This window comes from Gopherus evgoodei, unplaced genomic scaffold, assembly GCF_007399415.2.
Source record: "Gopherus evgoodei ecotype Sinaloan lineage unplaced genomic scaffold, rGopEvg1_v1.p scaffold_80_arrow_ctg1, whole genome shotgun sequence".
NCBI classification, from domain to species: domain Eukaryota; kingdom Metazoa; phylum Chordata; order Testudines; family Testudinidae; genus Gopherus; species Gopherus evgoodei.
The window spans coordinates 181,137-202,559 of NW_022060101.1; the positions used below are offsets into that span (position 1 = coordinate 181,137).

Here is a 21,423-nt window from a genome sequence, read left to right on the forward strand (position 1 = left end):
GAGACGCCACGCGGGGCAGGAGACGCCCTCGCCGCCCTGCTAGGGCCGGCTGGTCCTCCTGGACCCACCTACCAGAGATGCCACGCGGGGCAGGAGACGCCCTCGCCGCCCTGCTAGGGCCGGCTGGTCCCCCTGGTACCCACCTACCAGAAACGCCACACGAGGCAGGAGACGCCCTCGCCGCCCTGCTAGGGCCGCCTGGTCCCCCTGGTACCCACCTACCAGAGATGCCACACGGGGCAGGAGACGCCCTCGCCGCCCTGCTAGGGCCGGCTGGTCCCCCTGGTACCCACCTACCAGAGACGCCACGTGGGGCAGGAGACCCCCTCGCTGCCCTGCTAGGGCCGGCTGGTCCCCCTGGTACCCACCTACCAGAGACGCCACGCGGGGCAGGAGACGCCCTCGCCGCCCTGCTAGGGCCGGCTGGTCCTCCTGGACCCACCTACCAGAGATGCCACGCGGGGCAGGAGACGCCCTCGCCGCCCTGCTAGGGCCGGCTGGTCCTCCTGGTATCCAACTCCCACCAGAGATGCCACATGGGGCAGGAGACCCCCTTGCCACCCTGCTAGGGCCGGCTGGTCCCCGTGGCACCCACCTACCAGAGACGCCACGTGGGGCAGGAGACGCCCTCGCCGCCCTGCTAGGGCTGGCTGGTCCTCCTGGGCCCACCTACCAGAGACGCCATGCGGGGCAGGAGACCCCCACCCCGCCCTGCTAGGGCCGGCTGGTCCCCCTGGTATCCAACTGCCCACCAGAGATGCCACGCGGAGCAGGAGACCCCCTTGCCGCCCTGCTAGGGCTGGCTGGTCCCCCTGGTACCCACCTACCAGAGACGCCACGCGGGGCAGGAGACCCCCTCGCTGCCGTGCTGGGGTTGGCTGGTCCCCCTGGTACCCACCCACCAGAGACGCCACGTGGGGAAGGAGACTCCCTCGCCACCCTTCTAGGGCCGGCTGGTTCCCCTGGTACCCACCTACCAGAAATGCCACATGAGGCAGGAGACGCCCTCGCCGCCCTGCTAGGGTTGGGTGGTTCCCCTGGTACCCACCTACCAGAAACGCCTCACGGGGAAGGAGACGCCCTCGCCGCCCTGCTAGTGTTGGCTGCTCCTCCTGGTACCCGCCTACCAGACACCACACTGGGGAGAAGACCCCCCTCGCCGCCCTGCCCAGCCAGCATGAGGGGTGCGCTTCCCTATTCCCTCACGCCTCTCCAAAGTATCTGGCTGCCTCATCATTGCGAGCGGCTGATCAGACCCCTCCTCTGGCTCTGCCAAGCCCAGGCAGCCCCATCGGCTCCTCCTTGCTGCCGAGTTCCCGACCCACCTAATGTGGCAGGGGGAGAAGGAACCTTCCACCCCCCTCTGCGTCCTGCCCAGCTGGAGCTGTGTCCCGTGGGGCACTGCCCTCTCCCCTCGGTGCTGCCCAGGGAGCTGGGTGCTGGGGTGGCTCGGGAGTGATGGGCTGTGCCGGGGTTTGGCCGGCAGGACAGAGAGCCAGCCCCCCTCGCTCTCATTTCCCCGGGTCTCCCCACGGGGCGTGCGCTGTGCTCCCTGACAGTGGTACCCCGGAGCCCTTGTGGGAAGCTCCCTGCAGCCTGGGGGAGCCGGCCAGCGCCGTCGCCCCCTTCCCGGCTGTATTTAACGAGCTGGATTTATGACGAGGCGTTCCTTCTAGCTCGATGGATAAAAGGCCGATGACGTTGTCTTGGGATGGCTGAGGCTGCCCGACCGGGCCAGGAGTCCAGCCAGGTCTCTCCTGCGCATCCCTTCGCCTCATTTCTCCTCTTCCCCCTCCCCGAGAGTCCAGTGCTGGACGGACCCTGCAAGTGATCAATAAACCGTGCAGAAAAGACCAGGAGTCGCTGCCTTGGGAAGCTCCGGGGTTTCTGTCGGCTGAGGGTGAGTCACGGATGGGGAGTGAGGCTGAGCTGTGTGTGCGTGTGTGTGCGTGTGTGTGTGTGTGTGTCTGTGTGTGTCTGTGTGTGTCTGTGTGTGGGGGGGGGGACTGCGAGTCTCTGATCCCTGCAGTGGGGGCAGGCAGGGAGCATGGCAGGACGGCAGTACAGGGCTGTGGGCCGCGTGGTTTGTTTCTCAGACCCAGATGCCGAGGCTGTGAACACTTTGCACTGGGGAGGGATGGGAGGCAGCTGATGAGTTGTGCCGATGGCAGAAGGATGAAACAGGCGCCTCCAGGGGTGAGAGGGGGTGTCCCTTAATTGCTGGGACCCTGAGCAGGGCTGAGGTGTGTTCCCCCCCACACCCACTGGACCTGTACCCGGGCCAAGTCTGTCACTGATGGGAAGGGAAGAAGGGGGGCCCAGCACCCCAGCTGGTTCCTCCCGCCCGGGCAGGGACGGCAGAGACAGTCTGTCACCCCCACGAGAGCTGGAGACTCCGGGGGGATCGAAGCCTCTGCCGGGATTGGAAACCTGATGCTGCCTGTGCTGCTGGTGGGTGAGGGGTTAATGCGGCAGGGCCCAGTGGCTGCAGCATGTGGGGCTAGCAGTGCTGGGGGGATGGAGCTACCAGTGCCCAAGGGGGGCTAGCAGTGCTGGGGGGATGGAGCTAGCAGTGGCTGGGGGGGGGCTAGCAGTGCTGGGGGGATGGAGCTAGCAGTGCCCGAGGGGGGCTAGCAGTGCTGGGGGAATGGAGCTAGCAGTGCCCGAGGGGGGCTAGCAGTGCCTGGGGTGGAGCTAGCAGTGCCTGGGGTGGAGCTAGCAGTGCCTGGGGTGGGGCTAACAGTGCTGGGGGGGTGGAGCTAGCAGTGCCCGAGGGGGGCTAGCAATGCTGGGGGGGTGGAGCTAGCAGTGCCCGAGGGGGGCTAGCAATGCTGGGGGGGTGGAGCTAGCAGTGCCCAGGAGTTGCTAGCAGTGCTGGGGGGATGGAGCTAGCAGTGCTGGGGGGGTGTAGCTAGCAGTGCCCGAGGGGGGCTAGCAGTGCTGGGGGGATGGAGCTAGCAGTGCCCGAGGGGGGCTAGCAGTGCTGGGGGGATGGAGCTAGCAGTGCCCAGGAGTTGCTAGCAGTGCTGGGGGGATGGAGCTAGCAGTGCTGGGGGGGTGTAGCTAGCAGTGCCCGAGGGGGGCTAGCAGTGCTGGGGGGATGGAGCTAGCAGTGCCCGAGGGGGGCTAGTAGTGCTGGGAGGATGGGGCTAGCAGTGCCCGAGGGGGGCTAGCAGTGCTGGGGGGATGGAGCTAGCAGTGCCTGGGGTGGGGCTAGCAGTGCCCAAGGGGGCCTAGCAGTGCTGGGGGGATGGAGCTAGCAGTGCCTGAGGGGGCCTAGCAGTGCTGGGGGGATGGAGCTAGCAGTGCCTGGGTGGGGCTAGCAGTGCCTGGGGTGGGGCTAGCAGTGCTGGGGGGATGGAGCTAGCAGTGCCTGGGGTGGGGCTAGCAGTGCCTGGGGTGGGGCTAGCAGTGCTGGGGGGATGGAGCTAGCAGTGCTGGGGGGTTGGAGCTAGCAGTGCTGGGGGGATGGAGCTAGCAGTGCCCGGGGTGGGGGCTAGCAGTGCTGGGGGGATGGAGCTAGCAGTGCCCGGGGTGGGGGCTAGCAGTGCTGGGGGGATGGAGCTAGCAGTGCTGGGGGGATGGAGCTAGCAGTGCCCGGGGGGGGCTAGCAGTGCTGGGGGGATGGAGCTAGCAGTGCTGGGGGGGTGGGGGCTAGCAGTGCTGGGGGGGTGGAGCTAGCAGTGCCCGGCGGGGAGCTAGCAGTGCCCGGGGGGGGCTAGCAGTGCTGGGGTGGGGGCTAGCAGTGCTGGGGGGATGGAGCTAGCAGTGCCCGGGGGGGGCTAGCAGTGCCGGATTGCAAAGGCCGAGGAGAGGCCCAGGACCGGCACAGGGGTCGGCTCTGGTTCAGGGGCGTTCTCGGGTGGAAGTTTGGAAATGGCAGACGATAGGAACACGGCTCAGACCAGGTGCGTGGGGCTGCGGCCTGAAGCGCCCGGCAAGGCGAGCCGCTGGGGAAGGCGGCATGAGGAGGGAACGCGCATCTCTCCTCCGGGTCACGGGCGCCAGAGCAAGGCCTTTAGCTGCAGAGGGTCGCAGGCAAAGCACACGTACATCGAGCCAAACGGGACCACTGTGATCATCTGTCGGACCCCTGGACAGCACAGGCCAGAGACCTGCCTCACGATCCGAACGGGGCAGATCTTGGGGAGAAGCAGCCAGTCGTGAGTTACACATTGTGGGGCTGGAGGATCACCGCAGCCATTAGCAAATTGTTCCAGTGGTTCGTTACCCTTGCTGGGAACAACGTGCACCTGACTCGCAGTCGGACTTTCTCTAGATATAGCGTGTGACATGCAGGAAAAGAAGAAACCGTCTCTGTACTTGAGCCCACAGGGAAACCAGCACCAAGTCCAGTTAATGCGCTCGGAAACGGGCCTGAGGCTAGTGCGGAGTGTAAGATATTCACACATCCAGTGACTCTGCAGTTCAAACACCCAGCACAGTTCAAGTCACCGTGTGCCCCACGACTGAGACAGACGTGAGGTTTGGCAGTTAGAGGGGAGCTTTGCGCTCACGTAGTGTCACGTTACCAGGGAGAGATCTGAGCCGGACTCTCTCTGGCAGTTCTCACACACATGCAGAGACCGGATGGCTGCGGCCAGAGCAGAACCAGTGATGTAACGAAGTTGCTGGTTCTCAGTAGCACTTCACGTTAGGAGCTGAGTTTAAATAAGACAACACAGAGCTGAACCACTAAACAAGGAATCGCTGCCGAGCTCTCCCAACACGCAGGGCAGCCTCCGATTGCGGAAATACCCAGCAGGACAATTGTGAGCCTACGGTTAGTTCTTTAAGCAACAGCAAAGTAGCTTCAGTAAGTTGGTCCGTTAGATCAGCCTTATCCTTCCAAACATGCAACTGTTATTTCTGTGCAATTACAGTGCTTTCTGGGTGAGAGACAACCATGGGGATTTAGGCACCAGCACTTCGTTACAGGGTGTTCCATTTACCCCTGGAACTCCGTCCAGATTCCTTGGAGATTTCAAATCTGAGGGGTACTTCAGTGCTCTCCCCGCCCCCCGCCCTTTTTAGTGTGGTGTTTCTCGGCATTTCTTTGGAACCAGGATATTTTACTGGTATCTGTGAATGTTGTTAATTTTAAGAATTTCCGTGGAAAGATCCAGAACAATGGTCTGGATTTCTGGGACATGAATCTGAACTACGAGGAAGGTCATGGTTCTCAAAAGAGAAGATTTGTGCTTTACAGGGATAAATTCTGGCTCCTGCAAAGCACAGAAAAGCCCTGTGGAACCGTTGCAGTGAACAGGGCCTGTGCAATCGTCCTGTGCTTTAGTGCTCTGGGGGGTTCTCTCATCTTCTTTTTGGTGTCCGGAGTCTCCGGGCATGATGCTGGGGATGGGGATTGATTATTGTAGTTTTACACAGTTAGGTTTGGCTTGTCAGACAAGCACTTTCTTTCCTCGGGTTCTGTGTATTTGGGACTTCAGACCTGTAAGGTCCCAAAACCCAGGTTCTCGTCCATAAAGGATTTTTAGTTAAAAGAGACGCCTTCTCGGGAGGGCAGAGTTCCTGACCTTTGCTTACGTACGAGGGCTCTTCCCAAGTCAGGAGCGAGACGCCCGGGCATGCCAGACCTCAGGGGCTTTAGATGAAGGCTGCTCCCAAGGGAAGAGAGTCTGGTCTCTTAGCAGAGAGATCCAACGAACTGGGATTTTGCAACGTTTTGTATATAGTTATTTTTCTGTTCAGTTGTATTGAGGGGCTGGCTCGATTCCAAAACCAGATCAAGTTATTTTGTCAATCATCAGCCCATTGGGGAGGCCTGGATTTGGTGATAGGTGCAGATTCAGTTGCATATTTGTCCACTTGGCAGGTCGGAGTGTCACAGCATGTTTCTTACCCACCCAGCTTGCGTGCTGGATCCAGAAATATCCACCTTTCTAGGGCGTCCAGCCTCCTCTGGGAATTCCTTAGCGGCTTCTTCAGCATTGTGAATTCAAATATACACCGACCAAGTCATTTAAAAGTCATTTGGCTTAACTTTCTGTTGTTACATTTCGGCACAGAACGAAAGCTTCTGATGTAACATGGTAATTCTTTCCTGGGAGTTTTGCTTAATTGCAGAGTTTCAAGGTTTATTCTTTTTCTGCTTGTTCTTAACTTTAATTTGAGGAGACGTCATTCCATCCTTCTGTTTAGAATTAGAAGTTTTCCCCGATTTGATTCTAACTTTAAACAATTTGTAGGTTTATTATCAAAAAAATCTCCTAATTCCCAGTAACTAAAATAATCTGGCTATCCCAGGCATTATCCTAAATAACTTTAAAACATTAGTAAAATAAGCAAAAATTGTATTTCTAACTCATAATGTTTAATATCATATTTATAATTAAAAGAACAATTCCTGTATAGATCATTTCTAGATCAGTAGAATATAAAGATACATTTCCACATTAACTCTCCTACCAATACCAAAGACTATTTCGAAGCTAACAAAAAATAATAATTACAAACACAAATGTAGGTATATGTATTCAGGCAAATTGTAGGATTTTGTTACGAAAAAAGAATGGAGAGTTGTTACCTTGAGAATTAAATTCTAATTTAAACCTGGGAACCTTGGTGTGAACTTGGACATTAATTCACTTCTTGGCGTACATCTCAAAGTGTTTACGTTACAAGAACGGCACCAGGGTCTGGTTTAGTGTAGAGACGAGAGATCTGCCCAGGAGGAAGGGAATCTGGTGTAATATCTGTGACCTCATCCCTCCTGGACCGTGGTGCCTTGTATGGCTGCTAGGACTGTGTTTAAGGTGACACAAGACTTACACTATGGCCTTTGTTTGTAAACTTCCATGCAACTTTTCCAAGAGCGATGAAGATATTTTGTTTAAACAAAAACCTGACTGGAGCCCGTGATCGAATTGCATCTTATGACCGAGTTGGTCGATGTTTTAGCCCAGGATCGTGGCTTCCATGTAGGAGCTGTCCAAGCATGAATACTGGAGCGTGGGGGTGTCCGGTTGCTATCTCGTCTCACTGCTCTATGCCGTCTTCAGAGAGAAGTGACTCAGTCCCTGGCTCCAGGGGGCTCTGGCTCAGGAAGGAGAAGGGGAAAGACAGTTACAGTCTTTACAGTGCAGGTTCAGGGAAAGGTGATTCTGCCTTTTAGCCTGGTCTGGGCCTGGTTTCACGCCAGCTGTTCCATTAGACCGAATATCAACACTGCCTGTTCAGGGGTGAGATTTAACCCTCTCGGCCGACAAGGAGAAAACCCAGCTGTCAGCTGACTCGGCCGGGCAAGAGGAGCGGTTCCGTGGGGTGGGCCAGGGGTGCCTATAGGAATCCGTGCATGGCCCCACGGAGGAGGGCTGGGGATCCTTACTAGGGGGATGAGCTGTGGGAGCAGGGCAGGAGGTGGCCCGTGGAAAAGCCTCCCCAGAGAGGCCAGGGGCTGCAGGGGCACAAACAGGCTTCCTGGCTCAGAGCTAGGGAGAGTTGGGAACCCCAAGAGGGAAGGGTCTAGGCCGGAAGGGACAACAGAGGCTATTTCATAGACTCAGCACACGGCGCCCCGGGAAGGGGAACGTTACGCTGAGTACTCGGCAGCGAACACGTTACTGGGGGAACTGGCACGGGACTGAGGGCAAGGTCCCGGCAGGGCTGTGCTGTGCCACAAGGGGGCATGGCCCTGCCACGGGCCCATCTACCCTGGTATCCCGTCTCTTCCAGTGGCCAGTGCCAGCTGATCCCGGTGTAGGGTGCCCCCTAGTGGAAAATTGTGGAATAACCTGTTTCTAGGGATCAGTTTTTAAAAAACCACTCGGCGTTGGATGCTCTCTTTAGCCACAGGAGCGTCCAGTCCTGCTAAGCTCTTAGTGTCAGCTGCATCTTGTGGCAGTGAGTTCCACAGGCCAGTTGTGCACGACATTGAAACAATAGCCTTTCCCTGGAGTTTTGTGGCCGGCTCTCAGTGACTCTTGATAACCTAGTGCGACCTCCCGGTGGTTCTGGGTTTGGGCCACAAATGCCCAGAATTGGACCCCTGACTGAGTTACTCCTTGTAAACCCTTGAGCTTCATCCTTAACGTGCCCTGGAGTTCTCCCGTTTGCCACCTCCCACGACAGATCCTTCACCCCGGTGTTAACTCCATGTCTGAATTGCTTCTGCCTGTCACCAGGAGTCAGTGATGAGCCCAGGATGGGTGGAACCCAGGTCCGGGCAAGCCACTGAAATGGCTTCGTAGCTGTGTGTTTCTGGCACAGGAACTTAGCCCAAAGGCAGGTGGGGAATAGGATCCAGTCATAACCTCAGGAGACTCCGGTTCTATTCCCAGCCCTGCCACCTGGTGAACATGGACAAGGCATTTGCCATCTCTGTGCCTCAGTGTCTCCTGCTGCAGTTACTGTGCTATCTGTGTAAATTGCCAGCTCCTTGGGGCAGGGCGTGTCTGTCCAGCGCCTGGCACCCGGGCCCTGGGCTGTGACTGGCTGGCAGGCACTATTGTAATGCACAGGATGGAGGTTTCTGCAAACAGCGACGTGATCTCCAGAGCCCGTCTGCTAGTTACAGATGAGATGTTTGTACCCTGGAAATAAAGACTTGTTTCATCGTCGTGGCTACTTGTTACATAAACGCCTCAAATCTGGGGCCCAGTCCTGCAGCGCCTGGGCAGTTCTCAGCCCTCCACAGGGCTTGTCACCCACAGATCTCCAAGCTCTTCACAGAGGTGGGTATTGTCATCCTTCTACTACAGAGGGGAAACTGAGGCACGGAGCAGGGCCAGGACTAGCCCAGCTCCCTGGTGCAGTGAGTGTCTGTCAGAGCTGTGTAAAGGCTACTTAATTTTAATCCCCTTCCCTAGCTGGATGGCCCAGCCCCCAGCAGCTCTGCCCCCCAAATTTCACTGACTGCCCAGCTGGGCTGCCCTCCACACACGGTGACCGGACTGGGGGTGTCTGTGTCCCTGCTGGAGTGACGTCTCCCCTCAGCCGGTCCCTGCCGTGGAGGGGGAGTTCCCCTGCCATACAGCTTAGTCTGTTCTCCGGTCCCTTTGGGGCTGGGGGAGGAGAGGTTCTAACTCCAGTGAACGCAGAGCTCAGGGAGCGGCTCTTGGGGGTCTCCTCCCCGTGGGGGTCTGGGGAACTTGGTCCCACGGCACAGACAGTGGATCGGGTGCAGTGGGGCGGGATGGGAGATTGGGGGTGATGAACGGGACCGTCGGGGGAGTCACTTACCCAGAGACACTGGGAGTGAGTCCAGGGCAGCGACCCCAGCACCTCTCCGCTGGGCTGCAGGGTCTGGGGCAAGGGGGGATCCCCTCACTGGTGCAGGCTGCCTGAAATGGGGGCGCTGGGTGGCAGGGGACCCTCCTTGTAGGCTAAGGGCCCCCCCGGTATTGCAGGACGCAGGCCTGTGGATTCCTGCCGGATAATATCGAAGGCTAAGCTAGCTCCGTGGGCTCCGACGTGGCAGGATGCTGGGGGGTTAGTGTGAATGGGGTCAGAGCGACCCCTGGAGCCAGGCTGGGGTTTGTACCCCGAGCTCAGATCTGGTTCACCCTGAGGCAGGGACGGGAGCCAGCCGGGTACAGCTAGGCCCAGACACACCTTTCCCCCAAGGTCTGGGGGGTTGGATAGGGGGGTCGGTGCAGGCTGGTGCCCCCCTGGGTGGGTTCCAGACCCTCTCGCCCTCCAGCACAGGCCTGGCCAGGAGAGCCAGGCAGCCGGCAGCACCGTGTGTGTGTGGGGTCCCACAGCACAGACACTACGGGGAGGCTATAGCCCCGACCCCCCCCGCTGGGCTGGGGGTGAGGAGAGCGAACCCCCCCATGCCAATGGAGCGAGGCTGAGCCTGGAGTGGGTCTGTGAGGGGCTCAGGAAACACCTGGAGGATGGGAGGGGGGGAAGCTGCAGTGGAGAGGTGAGGGGGGGCCAGGAACCCAGGGGACACTCACCCCCCCACTCTGCCTCCAGACTGCCCTTCCTCCCACCCCTTTGGGGACAGCCCTGCCCCTGTGATCCTCTGGGCCCCACACTCTGGATCTGTCTCGCTGTGTGGGATGAGGCCGGGGGGTGGTTGCTGGCTGGGGTACGAGGGGGCGTTGGGGGGGGTGAGCCCGGCCCATGGGAGACGGGGACTGACCCGTAACGGGGGACAGGATTCTGGGATCTCCCTCACTCCCCTGCTCCCCGAGCCAGGCGCCCCTCTGGGGCTGGGCACTGGGGTGACTGTCACTGCTGGAGCAAGACGCTCAGGTAGGGGCCTGGGACGGGGGATTGTGGACAGGCTGGGCCCTGCCACCCAGGGGGGCAGCATCCAGACCCCAGTGCTGTGCGACTGGCTGAGACAGAGCCCCTGCGGGCAGCTGTGGCCAGGCCAGACCCAGATGCTGGGGGCCAGAGGCTGTTCCCCTCCCCTCCCCTCCTGGCTCCCAGCCCCTCCCTGGCTCTAACCCACCAGACCCCTACTGCCCTCCCAGAGCCGGGGAGAGAACCCAGGAGTCTTGGCTCCTAGCCCCTCCCCAGCTCTAACCATTACACCTCTCTGCCCAGCCAGGTGTTTGCCCCATGGGGGGAGGTGCCATCCTCAGTGACACTTTCACTTTCTGTCTCCGGCTGGCAGATGGGCTCTGCCTGGTCCCAGGGGATGGGGCAGCTGCTCTCTTGTGGGGCTTTCTCGGCTGCCCCAGCCCTTCCTGGGGCAAAGTCCCAGGGACGAGGCCAGGGGCAAGGTGTACCCGGAGAGTCGCTCTGCTCCGGAGCCCAGTGGGGAGCGTCCTGGCCGATGTAGGGGGGAGAGTGACTGGGCTCAGCATGGCTGTGCCTGTCCCCCTCCGCCTCCTCCTGCTGGGGGTCTTCGCCATCCCAGGGGGCTGTGCCTGTGAGTATTGGGGTGCTACCCCCAGCTCGCAGGGAGGGGCAGGATCCTGTGCTGGGAGGCGTCGAGGGGGATGAACCAGGGGGCAGGAAATGCTTGTATTGGGGTGAGGGGTTTTGGGGCTCGAATGCAGGCCTCCCCCCCCGCCCCCCGCAGGGCCCAGTTCTGCTCTCGGCTGCCTGGCTGTGAATCAGGAGTGAGTTGCTGATACTGGGGGCTGTAAAACTAATGCGAGCCCAGAATCGCAGCTCGGGTGGCTAGCTGGACACTGGCACCCACCCCCCAACCCTCATAGCTGGGCGTCCTGGGAAAAGAGGGGGTGTCCTGGGGAGGGGTATGGCTGCGGAGAGTGGGGATCCCTGCCAATTGTTATGGGAGGGGGTACAGGGAACAGGGCTCCTGTCCCAGCTGGGCTCAGTCAGTCTTTGTAGGAACCCCCAGTTCCGGGTCAGCCCTGCCCCACTTCCTTCCCCACGCCATTACGCATGTCACAACCTCTGGCTATGCCTCAGTTTCCCCTCCCATCCCCCCCTTTGCCCCTCCTTGTGGGACACTGGATTTTGCGGTGACGGCTGCTCTCCCAACACCCTGCCTAGCCCCCTCCTGTGGTTTCGATCCCCCATCTGGCGAGCGCCCAGCGCGACGTGGGTGAGGCTGCCAGACACTAATTGCTGCTGTTAATTAAAGTTTATGGGGATCAGAAGTCAGGATGAGGGGCCTGGTCATGTCAGGCGCTGCGCGGATCCTGCTCAATTGAGATTGGGCCCCATCACGTTGGACACTGCATGGACCCCTGGCCCAGCAAAGAGTGAGGCCCCATCTACCCCCTTGCAGTGTGGGGTGGGGTCCCAGCTCTCCCCGGGGGCTGGGCTGGGTGAAAGGGGCTGCTGGCTGTGGGGCTGGACGGGGAAGGGGGCTGCTGGCTGATGGGACGGTCTCTCCCCACTGCAGTGTGGGGTGGGGTCCCGGCTTGCCTTGAGGGCTGGACAGGGAAGGGGGCTGCAGGTTAAGGGCTGGACGAGGAAGGGGGCTGCTGACTGATGAGGAGGGTTTCTCCCTTCTGCAGTGTGGGGTGGGGTCCCGGCTCTCCCCGGGGGCTGGGCTGGGCGAAAGGGGCTTCTGGCTGTGGGGCTGGACAGGGAAGGGGGCTGCTGGCTGACGGGAGGGTCTCTCCCCACTGCAGTGTGGGGTGGGGTCCCGGCTCGCCCTGGGGGCTGGACGGGGAAGGGGGCTGCTGGCTGACGGGAGGGTCTCTCCCCTCTGCAGTGTGGGGTGGGGTCCCGGCTCTCCCCGGGGGCTGGACAGGGAAGGGGGCTGCTGGCTGACGGGAGGGTCTCTCCCCACTGCAGTGTGGGGTGGGGTCCCAGCTTGCCCTGGGGGCTGGACGGGGAAGGGGGCTGCTGGCTGACGGGAGGGTCTCTCCCCTCTGCAGTGTGGGGTGGGGTCCCGGCTCTCCCCGGGGCTGGACAGGGAAGGGGGCTGCTGGCTGACGGGAGGGTCTCTCCCCACTGCAGTGTGGGGTGGGGTCCCAGCTTGCCCTGGGGGCTGGACGGGGAAGGGGGCTGCTGGCTGACAGGAGGGTCTCTCCCCTCTGCAGTGTGGGGTGGGGTCCCGGCTCTCCCCGGGGGCTGGACAGGGAAGGGGGCTGCTGGCTGACGGGAGGGTCTCTCCCCTCTGCAGTGTGGGGTGGGGTCCCGGCTTGCCCTGGGGGCTGGACGGGGAAGGGGGCTGCTGGCTGACAGGAGGGTCTCTCTCTCTCTCTCCCTGCAGACCCAGGCCCGCACTTGCTGCGCTATTTCTACACGGCGGTGTCGGAGCCCGGCCCGGGGCTGCCCCAGTTCACCGTGGTCGGGTACCTGGACGACCAGCTCTTCTTCCATTTCGACAGTGAGGGGAAGGGGGCCCAGCCCCGCGCCCCCTGGATCCAGGCCGAGGGGCCCGAGTACTGGGACCGGCAGACCTGGATCGCCAAGGGCTGGCAGGAGCCCTTCAACGGCAACGTCCGTATCGCCATGGAGCACTACAACCAGAGCGGGGATGAGGGGCCGGGGTGTGGGGCCTGGCGGTGACCCTAGACTCTGGGTCTAGGAGGGACCCCAGAGCCTGGGACCTAGGAGAGATTCTGTTCTGTCTCCATCCCTGGTCCCCGCGGTGACCCCAGGCCCGGTGGTGACCTTGTCCCATATCCCTGGGCCTAAGCAGTGACTCCATCCCCTGTCCCCAGGTCTAGTGGTGACCCTGTCCCTTGTCCCCATCCCCGGCAGTGACCCTGGGCCTAGCACAGACCCTCATCCCTGTGGTGACCCTGTCCCCAGACCTGGCAGTGACCTTGTCTCCGGCCTAGCCCGGACCCCCATCCCCGTGGTGACCCCGTCACCAGGCCTGGAAGTGCCCCCGTCCCTTGTCCCCATCCCCGGCAGGGACCCCGTCCCCGGGCCCAGCAGGGACCGTAGCTCTCGGCTGAGCAGTGACCGTAACCCCAGTCCCAGCCCCAGTGCTGGCCGTAAATCTCCCCAGCCCGCGCCCTGCGCTGGCCGGTGCCCGTCACCCTGGGCAAAGGAGGAACCAGCCATCACCCCAGCCCTGGCCTCAGGGTAACCCCAGCTCCAGCGCTGAGCGGAGCGGTGATCCGGGCCCAACCCTGGGCTAACAGTGACCCTTGTCTGAGTCCTGGCTGAGCTGTGACCGGCCCCCGGCCCCAGGGCTAATGGTGATCCGACCCCGGGCCAAGCCATAACCCCAACCCTCGCCCTGGCTGAGCCATATGCCCAACCTTAACCCCAGCCCCCAGCCGAGCCATGTCCCAGACCCTCCCTCGGAACTGAGTTCAATAGCAGCACAAGCGACTCGCCCTGGGGTTGTCTGCGGTGGCTGGGTCGTGGGGGCAGTGAGGGGCTGTGGGGCCACGAGGGGCTGCGAGGGATTGTGGGAGCAGCGAGGGGCCATGGGAGCAGCGAGGGGCCATGGGGGCAGCAAGGGGCTGAGAGACCGAGGGGCCGTGGCCCCAAGTCAGGTGTAACGAGCCGTGTCAGGCGCCGTGGCCGGATCTGCGGCCTCACCCGGCTCCGTGCGTCCCTCCAGGCCTGCACACCTTCCAGTACATGTACGGCTGCCAGCTGCGGGCGGACGGCAGCACGGGGGGCTTCTGGCAGTACGGCTACGACGGGCGGGATTTCCTCTCCTACGACACCCGCACCCCCACCTGGGTGGCGCCCAGCAAGGAGGCCGAGATCACCAAGGGGAAGATGGAGGCCGACCGGCGTCTGAGCCAGCAGCAGCGGGACTATCTGGAGCGGAAATGCGTCGAGTGGCTGCAGAAATACCTGGGCTACGGGAAGGAGACGCTGCAGAGGAGAGGTGAGGGGGGCAGGGAGCCCACCCGGGTGGGGGGACCCCCCCCTGCAGAGACTCACCCACTCCCTGGCCTGTCTGAGATACTAATTATATTGACCCAGGGCTGGGTTACAGGGCAAGACCCCCAGAGGTCAGCTGAGTCTTTTAGGGGGTCCCCTTCTGTGCTATGCCGGCAGGGTGCAGAGACCCCTCCCCAGGCAGGTCCCCTCTCCCCTGGGCTCCTGTGCGGGGCAGGTCCCTGTGGGGTGTTTCCCAGGCTCTGACCTCTCCTGCTTTCCCACTGGCACTAACCCTGCGGCTCTCCCTCTGCCCCCTCGTCTCCCCAGAGCGCCCGGCCGTGCGGGTCACCGGCAGAGACGCCCCTGACGGCCCCACCACCCTCTGCTGCCGGGCCCACGGCTTCTACCCCCGTGACATCGCCCTGAGCTGGCTGCGAAAGGGGGAGAGCAGAGAGCAGGAGACGTGGCGAGGGGGGGTCCTGCCCAACGGGGACGGGACCTACCACGCCTGGGCCACGGTGGAGCTCGACCCCCGGGAGAGAGGCCTGTACCGCTGCCATGTGGAGCACGAGAGCCTGGCCCAGCCGCTCGTCGCCGTGTGGGGTGAGGCCGGGGGGTGTGGACGCTGAATGAAATGGGGGGGTGTCACAGGGCGACTGGCCCTACAGCCCCACCGGTAACACACTTCGCTCACCTCCCCAGGTGGAGAAAATGAGCGAAGCCGCAGGACAGGCAGGGCCTGTGGCTAGTGGGGGAGGAGGCTAAGACAGGACCCAGAGGGAGGGGGCACCCCGGGAAGCCAGAGGGAGCTGATAAATGAAGCGGGGTGTGACCGCGGAGCCAGCCTGGATCCCAGCCCGGGGCGGGGTGTGACCGTGGAGCCAGCCTGGATCCCAGCCTGGCCGGGGTTTAACCGCGGAGCGAGCCTGGATCCCAGCCTGGGCCGGGGTGTGACTGTGGAGCCAGCCTGGATCCCAGCCTGGGCGGGGTGTGACCGCGGAGCCAGCCTGGATCCCAGCCTGGCCGGGGTGTGACCGCGGAGCCAGCCTGGATCCCAGCCTGGCCGGGGTGTGACCGCGGAGCCAGCCTGGATCCCAGCCTGGCCGGGGTGTGACCGCGGAGCCAGCCTGGATCCCAGCCTGGCCGGGGTGTGACCGCAGAGCCAGCCTGGATCCCAGCCTGGGCGGGGTGTGACCGCGGAGCCAGCCTGGATCCCAGCCTGGGCGGGGTGTGACCGCGGAGCCAGCCTGGATCTCAGCCTGGGCCGGGGTGTGACCGCGGAGCCAGCCTGGATCTCAGCCCGGGCCAGGGTGTGACCGTGGAGCTAGCCTGGATCCCAGCCGGGCCGGGGTGTGACCGTGAAGCCAGCCTGGATCCCACCCGGGCCGAGGTGTGACCGTGGAGCCAGCCCGGATCCCAGCCTGGGCCGGGGTGTAACCGCGGAGCCAACCTGGATCCCAGCCTGGGCCGGGGTGTGACCGCGGAGCCAGCCTGGATCCCACCCGGGCCGAGGTGTGACCGTGGAGCCAGCCCGGATCCCAGCCCGGGGTGGGGTGTGACCGCGGAGCCAGCCTGGATCCCAGCCCGGGGCGGGGTGTGACCGCGGAGCCAGCCTGGATCTCAGCCCGGGCCGGGGTGTGACCGCGGAGCCAGCCTGGATCCCAGCCCGGGGCGGGGTGTGACCGCGGAGCCGAGCGGGACGGGGGCTCTGCAAGGGAGCAGGGAGTGAGACACCCCCCCCCAAACACCACGTCCGTCCCGTCCCCCATTCGCACCCCCCGTGGCTGTCTCTTTACCCTGCCCCGTGCTCCGTACCCCCACAGTGAGTCTGTTCTGGGAACGTCCGTTACTCTTCAAACCGCAGCGGCCAGGGGAAGCGGGTGCCCTTCCCTGCTCCTTCCTGAGCGTCTCTTCTCCCCGGGCCCAGGCCTCGCGTTCCCTTTTCAATCCTTCGTTAACAGGACTGTAAACTCCCGCTAACTCACAGGGGCCTGGCACCAGGCTCGCCGTGTTCCCAAACCCGTTCCACCTCCAGCCAATGTTTCAGTGCCAGGGACCCCTGGCCCGGGCTGGGATCCAGGCTGGCTCCGCAGTCACACCCCGCCCAGGCTGGGATCCAGGCTGGCTCCGCGGTTACACCTCGGCCCGGGTGGGATCCAGGCTGGCTTCGCGGTCACACCCCAGCCCAGGCTGGGATCCAGGCTGGCTCCACGGTTACACCCCGGCCCAGGCTGGGATCCAGGCTGGCTCCGCGGTCACACCCTGGCCCAGGCTGGGATCCAGGCTGGTTCCACAGTCACACCCCAGCCCAGGCTGGGATCCAGGCTGGCTCCGCGGTAACACCCCGCCCAGGCTGGGATCCAGGCTGGCTCCGCGGTCACACCCCGGCCCGGGCTGGGATCCAGGCTGGCTCCGCGGTCACACCCCGGCCCGGGCTGGGATCCAGGCTGGCTCCGCGGTCACACCCCTGCGCTGATTGGGGCCGTTGCTGTCACTGCCCTGCTCGCTGGTGGCGCAGTTGGGTTTGTTCTCTGGAGGAGGCGGTGCTCAGGTAATGGGGGGCTGGTGGTGCCAGGCCTTGGGGAGCCACCTCTCAGTGTGGGGCCTGCGATGGGGCCCCGGGGGTGGGAGCAATCCAGACCCCTGTGTTGAGGCTGTGTGACTGCCCTGCAGAGGGCTGGGCAGAGACCCCGCTGGGGGCTGCTGCTGGGCCAGAGCCAGAGATGGAGCGGATGGTGCTGGGTCTCTCTGTTTCGTTCCTTACGCCCGGCTTCCCCTGGGACACTGAGTCGCGCCCTGAGCCCCCGGGGTCTGTGCTGGGCTGGGAACACGGATCGGAGCTGGTTCCTGCCCCGGGAGCGGCCGCACTCACTGCAATCTGCCTTGTCTCTGCAGGGAAAACCGGAGCCGGATACACTCCAGCTCAGGGTGAGCGAGAGCCCGTTGGTGCTGCTGGCAGGTGTGGGGATGGGGCACAGCCCAGCCCAGAACCCCCCCCGGGACCGGGCTCTCGAGGTCCGGGCACTAACGCCCCATTGCCCCCTGCTCAGCCAGTCACTCGCAATTCCCTGCGTCGCGCGACGTGCCCCCGGCTCTGTGGGGTGCAGGCCCCCTGGTCTCCGGGCTGAGCCGTACCAGGCGGGGGGTCTTGGCTGGCTCTGCCCTGGGGCAGCTCTGGGTGATGCTGTTCCCTGTCTGGGGCAGGCTGGGGGGTGGTGAGCCCTGGGCCGGGGGGGTGGGGGAGGTGAGGGTGGAATCGATTCCTAGGGAGACGTCTGCCTCGCCAGCACCGGTTCAGGAGACACTAACCCCGCTTGTCCCCCCACAGAGGGCAATCAGGACTCCAGCTCCTCTCTGGGTTAATGATGGAGCAGGAGGGGTGACCCATTAACCCTTCAGTTCCTGGTCAGAGGCCCCAGCAGGGAGACCAGGTGGGGGTGGGATCTCGGGGGGGGCTGTGAATGGGACTTGGCGATTCACCCTGCACTCTCCAGGAGGGTCATCTGTGAGCAGGGCAGGTAACCAGGGGCCCCTCCTTTCCCCTCTCTGGGGCCAGGCTCCCCTCGGCAGAGCTGGGAGGCACGGTCCCTGAGATCCCACCACAGGGGCCCTGCCACATGGGCCCTTCCTCACCCAGGCTTGGGGTCGGGGCCCGGGCCCCCCAGGCCGAGCCGGCAGTGATGGTCTGGGCTCCCAGGGCAGCTCCCCCGGGGAGGGGTGGGTGTAACGGGATGGGTGTGGCTGGAACCCCTCTGAGGGGGGCCATGACCCCAGGAGCACACTGACCCCCTGGGCTCGGAGACATTGACCCTGTCCCCTTCTCCCCCACAGCCAGTGACAAAGAATCCAGCAAAGGATCCAGCAGTGGTAAGTGTTGGGGGGTCCAGCCCCCCTGGGGATCAGCTGTGGTCACAGAGACCTCTATGGGGAGATGCCTTCCCCAGGCCCTGCCCCAGGGTGCCCTGCAGTCCCCCAGCTGGGGGTGGGTTCCCTCTGCAAGGGGGAGGGGGGTCATTCCAGGCTGTGGGGACTCGGGGACTCGTTCCTTTCTGATCCCTTCCCATGGTCCCTGCCTGGGCTGGGCCACTTCTGGGCCTCGGAGACGTTCTGCTCACCCCAGTCTGATCCCATTGGTGTGGGGTGGGGGGATCAGCCAGGAACCAGCCCTCTGCCCAGCGCTAACCCCCTTCTCCCTCCCACAGGCAGCGACTCTGGGTGTGACACCGGCTCACTGGGTAAGTGGTGACTTCAGCCCAGGGCCTGGCTGCTTTCTGGGTGGGCGACTCCCCCCAGCCATAGGCCCAGAGCCCCCCAGGCCCTGCCCCTCTAGCAGACCAGCCTGGGGGCAGAGTGGGGGAGTCTGAACACCTGCTCCCCACGGTGGGGAGCAATGAACCAGCCTGGGAACTCCCTCCTCTTCCCCCCACCCTGCCCAGACAGAGCTGGGAGTGACCCTGCTGGGTATGGAGCGTTTCACCCCCATCTGGCCCTGCTGCGGGAGGGTCTGGAGAACGGCCTGAGGGTGGGGAGAGCCCCCCAGGCCCTGCTCCTCTAGCAGACCAGCCTGCCCAGACAGAGCTGGGAGTGACCCTGCTGGGTATGGAGCATCTCACCCCATCTGGCCCTGCTGCGGGGGGATCTGGAGAACGGCCTGAGGGTGGGGGGAGCCCCCAGACCCTGCCCCTCTAGCAGACCAGCCTGGGGGCAGAGTGGGGGAGTCTGAACACCTGCTCCCCACGGTGGGGAGCAATGAACCAGCCTGGGAACTCCCTCCTCTTCCCCCCACCCTGCCCAGACAGAGCTGGGACTGATCCTGCTGAGTATGGAGCGTTTCACCCCCATCTGGCCCTGCTGCGGGGGGATCTGGAGAACGGCCTGAGGGTGGGGGGAGCCCCCAGGCCCTGTTCCTCTAGCAGACCAGCCTGCCCAGACAGAGCTGGGACTGATCCTGTTGGGTATGGAGCATCTCACCCCATCTGGCCCTGCTGTGGGGGGATCTGGAGAACGGCCTGAGGGTGGGGGGAGCCCCCAGGCCCTGTTCCTCTAGCAGACCAGCCTGCCCAGACAGAGCTGGGAGTGACCCTGCTGGGTATGGAGCATCTCACCCCATCTGGCCCTGCTGTGGGGGGATCTTGAGAATGGCCTGAGGGTGGGGAGAGCCCCCCAGGCCCTGCTCCTCTAGCAGACCAGCCTGCCCAGACAGAGCTGGGAGTGACCCTGCTGGGTATGGAGCGTTTCACCCCCATCTGGCCCTGCTGCGGGAGGGTCTGGAGAACGGCCTGAGGGTGGGGGGAGCCCCCCAGGCCCTGCTCCTCTAGCAGACCAGCCTGCCCAGACAGAGCTGGGAGTGACCCCGCTGGGTATGGAGCGTCTCACCCCATCTGGCCCTGCTGCGGGGGGATCTGGAGAACGACCTGAGGGTGGGGGGAGCCCCTGTCCAGCTGCAGCGGGTCCCTCTCCAGTGTCAGCTCTGAACCGTACGAACAGACACGGCTCCTGCAGAGGCACCATAGAAAAAGGGGGTGCACCTGGGGGGACTGCCAGAAAAGGGAGAGTATGGAGCCACCAGAAAAGGGGAGGCTCTGGGCTCCCCCTGACTCCCTGTATCTCGTTCTTGCAGGGTCGGAGGCCATAAGTGTGGGAGAGACCAGTCGCCATCCAGAAGCTCAGCAGCTCCTCCCCATGGGTGTTCCTGCCCCGCTCGACGACGGGGACCCCCCAGCGGCTGGAGTCATTCCCTGGGGTCTTCCCCCCCCTCCTCGGCTGCTGACTGTCCGTGTGACCTGGACTGAATCCCTCACTCTTTCCCTCTGCCTCGGTGACCAGGCCCCAGGTGTGACGCTCGGCTGCCTCGCGGGAGAAAAATATCTTTTCGCTAGGAGTAGAATAAGATCCCCCCCTCCCCGCTTTAATCAATTGCCCTGTTGAATGAACAAGGTGTGGATGAGCCAGGTGTGGAAGGCAGCACCTCCAGACAGCTGCACCCCTTGGAGAGGGGCTGGGAGCCAGCCCCAAGGACAATAAAATGGGCCAAGTGGGCTCACTAGAGAAGCTCAGACACACTGACGGCCTCGGGGGTTAGAAGCCAGCACCTTCCCTTGGAAACACCCTCTGTGCAGCATTGGGACAACAGCCAGAAGGAGGCACCACAGATGACCAATGGACACACCCAGATTTTGAATCTGGTGCAGATTTGCTTGAGAGGGAAGCTGCTATGAGGGGAGGTGTCTTGCAGAGGACCCCGGCTCCACCCCTCCCCCATCTAACTAACCTGGCCAGTGCAGTTAAGGGGAGCAACTAGTTGGTAACAACAACAAGAGGGAGTGTGTGTGTGTGTGTGTGTGTGTGTGTGTGTGATATATCTCATACGCAGATGATGCAGTGCAGATTGATACATGTATTACCAAGAAATGTGGGGCTTTGCCTTAACCCCCTGAAAAGATCCTGTGCAGCACTTTGAGTACAACAGGTTAAATACCTGGGATCTGTCAGACTTACAGTGAAAGCTGCTGTGTGGGGCAGAGACCCTTAGATTTCTCAACCAGGGGACGCGCACCCCTGGGGGGTCACAGAGACCTGCCAGGGGGTCCATCAACTCCGCTGGATATTTCCCTAGTTGTGCAGCAGGCTACACAAAAAACACTAGTGAAATTGGTGTATACCACAGTTTCATACCATGACTGTTTCTGTGGCTCTGTGTAATGTACAGGGCACTGACATGTAAGTGCAGTGTTTATATTCCAATTATTGTATCTTATACAATATATATTGATATCTTCTGTATCTTATAATTATACGGTAAAAATGTACTACTGTATTGTTCACTCCATGCAGCCGATGAAGTGGGCTGTAACACAGAATCATAGAATATCAAGGTTGGAAGGGACCTCAGGAGCTTCTGCCCGTGAAAGCTTCTGCCCAGATAAATGTGTTAGGTGCCATAAGGACTAAGGTGCCATAAGGACTCCTGTTCTTTTTGTGGATACAGACTGACACGCCTACCGCTCGGAAATGTTTCAATAATAGTGTGACTGTGACACGTCCATAGTTTCATGTCTGATTTTTAAGTACTTTTAAGTGAGGAGAAACTTGGGGGACGCAAGACAATCCGCCTTCGGAAAGGGGGACAGTCTGGAAAGCGTGAGACCCGCTGCACTAGCTCGTGTCACTGAACCCCTGGAACAAAGGCCCTGTCTCTGGTGTGCCCCTCACCTGTCTGGGTGTTTG

The 21,423-nt window shown here is 62.4% G+C and overlaps 2 protein-coding genes across 2 annotated transcripts; both read left to right on the top strand.

The window, feature by feature from the left end:
* Positions 1-10,587: 10,587 nt before the first annotated feature.
* LOC115643976 (class I histocompatibility antigen, F10 alpha chain-like) lies at positions 10,588-15,182 on the top strand. The gene is made up of 4 exons (XM_030548034.1): positions 10,588-10,846; positions 12,614-12,880; positions 13,925-14,200; positions 14,524-15,182. Exons 1-4 carry the CDS (start codon positions 10,780-10,782, stop codon positions 14,823-14,825), a joined length of 912 nt encoding a protein of 303 aa, XP_030403894.1. The 5' UTR covers positions 10,588-10,779; the 3' UTR covers positions 14,826-15,182.
* A 1,052-nt stretch (positions 15,183-16,234) lies between these two features.
* On the top strand, positions 16,235-21,137 carry LOC115643964. The gene is made up of 6 exons (XM_030547989.1): positions 16,235-16,345; positions 16,549-16,747; positions 17,092-17,124; positions 18,028-18,063; positions 18,399-18,431; positions 19,817-21,137. The coding sequence occupies exons 1-6, from the start codon at positions 16,235-16,237 to the stop codon at positions 20,122-20,124; spliced, it is 720 nt and encodes a 239-aa protein (XP_030403849.1). The 3' UTR covers positions 20,125-21,137.
* The last annotated feature ends 286 nt before the right edge of the window (positions 21,138-21,423 follow it).

Coding starts and splice junctions, on each gene's coding strand:
- LOC115643964 (XM_030547989.1), top strand. CDS start 16,235: ATGTTTCAGTGCCAGGGACCCCTGGCCCGGGCTGGGATCCAGGCTGGC. Junction 16,748..17,091: donor CTGGAGGAGGCGGTGCTCAG/GTAATGGGGGGC, acceptor TTGTCTCTGCAG/GGAAAACCGGAGCCGGATAC. Junction 17,125..18,027: donor CGGATACACTCCAGCTCAGG/GTGAGCGAGAGC, acceptor TCTCCCCCACAG/CCAGTGACAAAGAATCCAGC.
- LOC115643976 (XM_030548034.1), top strand. CDS start 10,780: ATGGCTGTGCCTGTCCCCCTCCGCCTCCTCCTGCTGGGGGTCTTCGCC. Junction 12,881..13,924: donor GCACTACAACCAGAGCGGGG/ATGAGGGGCCGG, acceptor GCGTCCCTCCAG/GCCTGCACACCTTCCAGTAC. Junction 14,201..14,523: donor GGAGACGCTGCAGAGGAGAG/GTGAGGGGGGCA, acceptor TCGTCTCCCCAG/AGCGCCCGGCCGTGCGGGTC.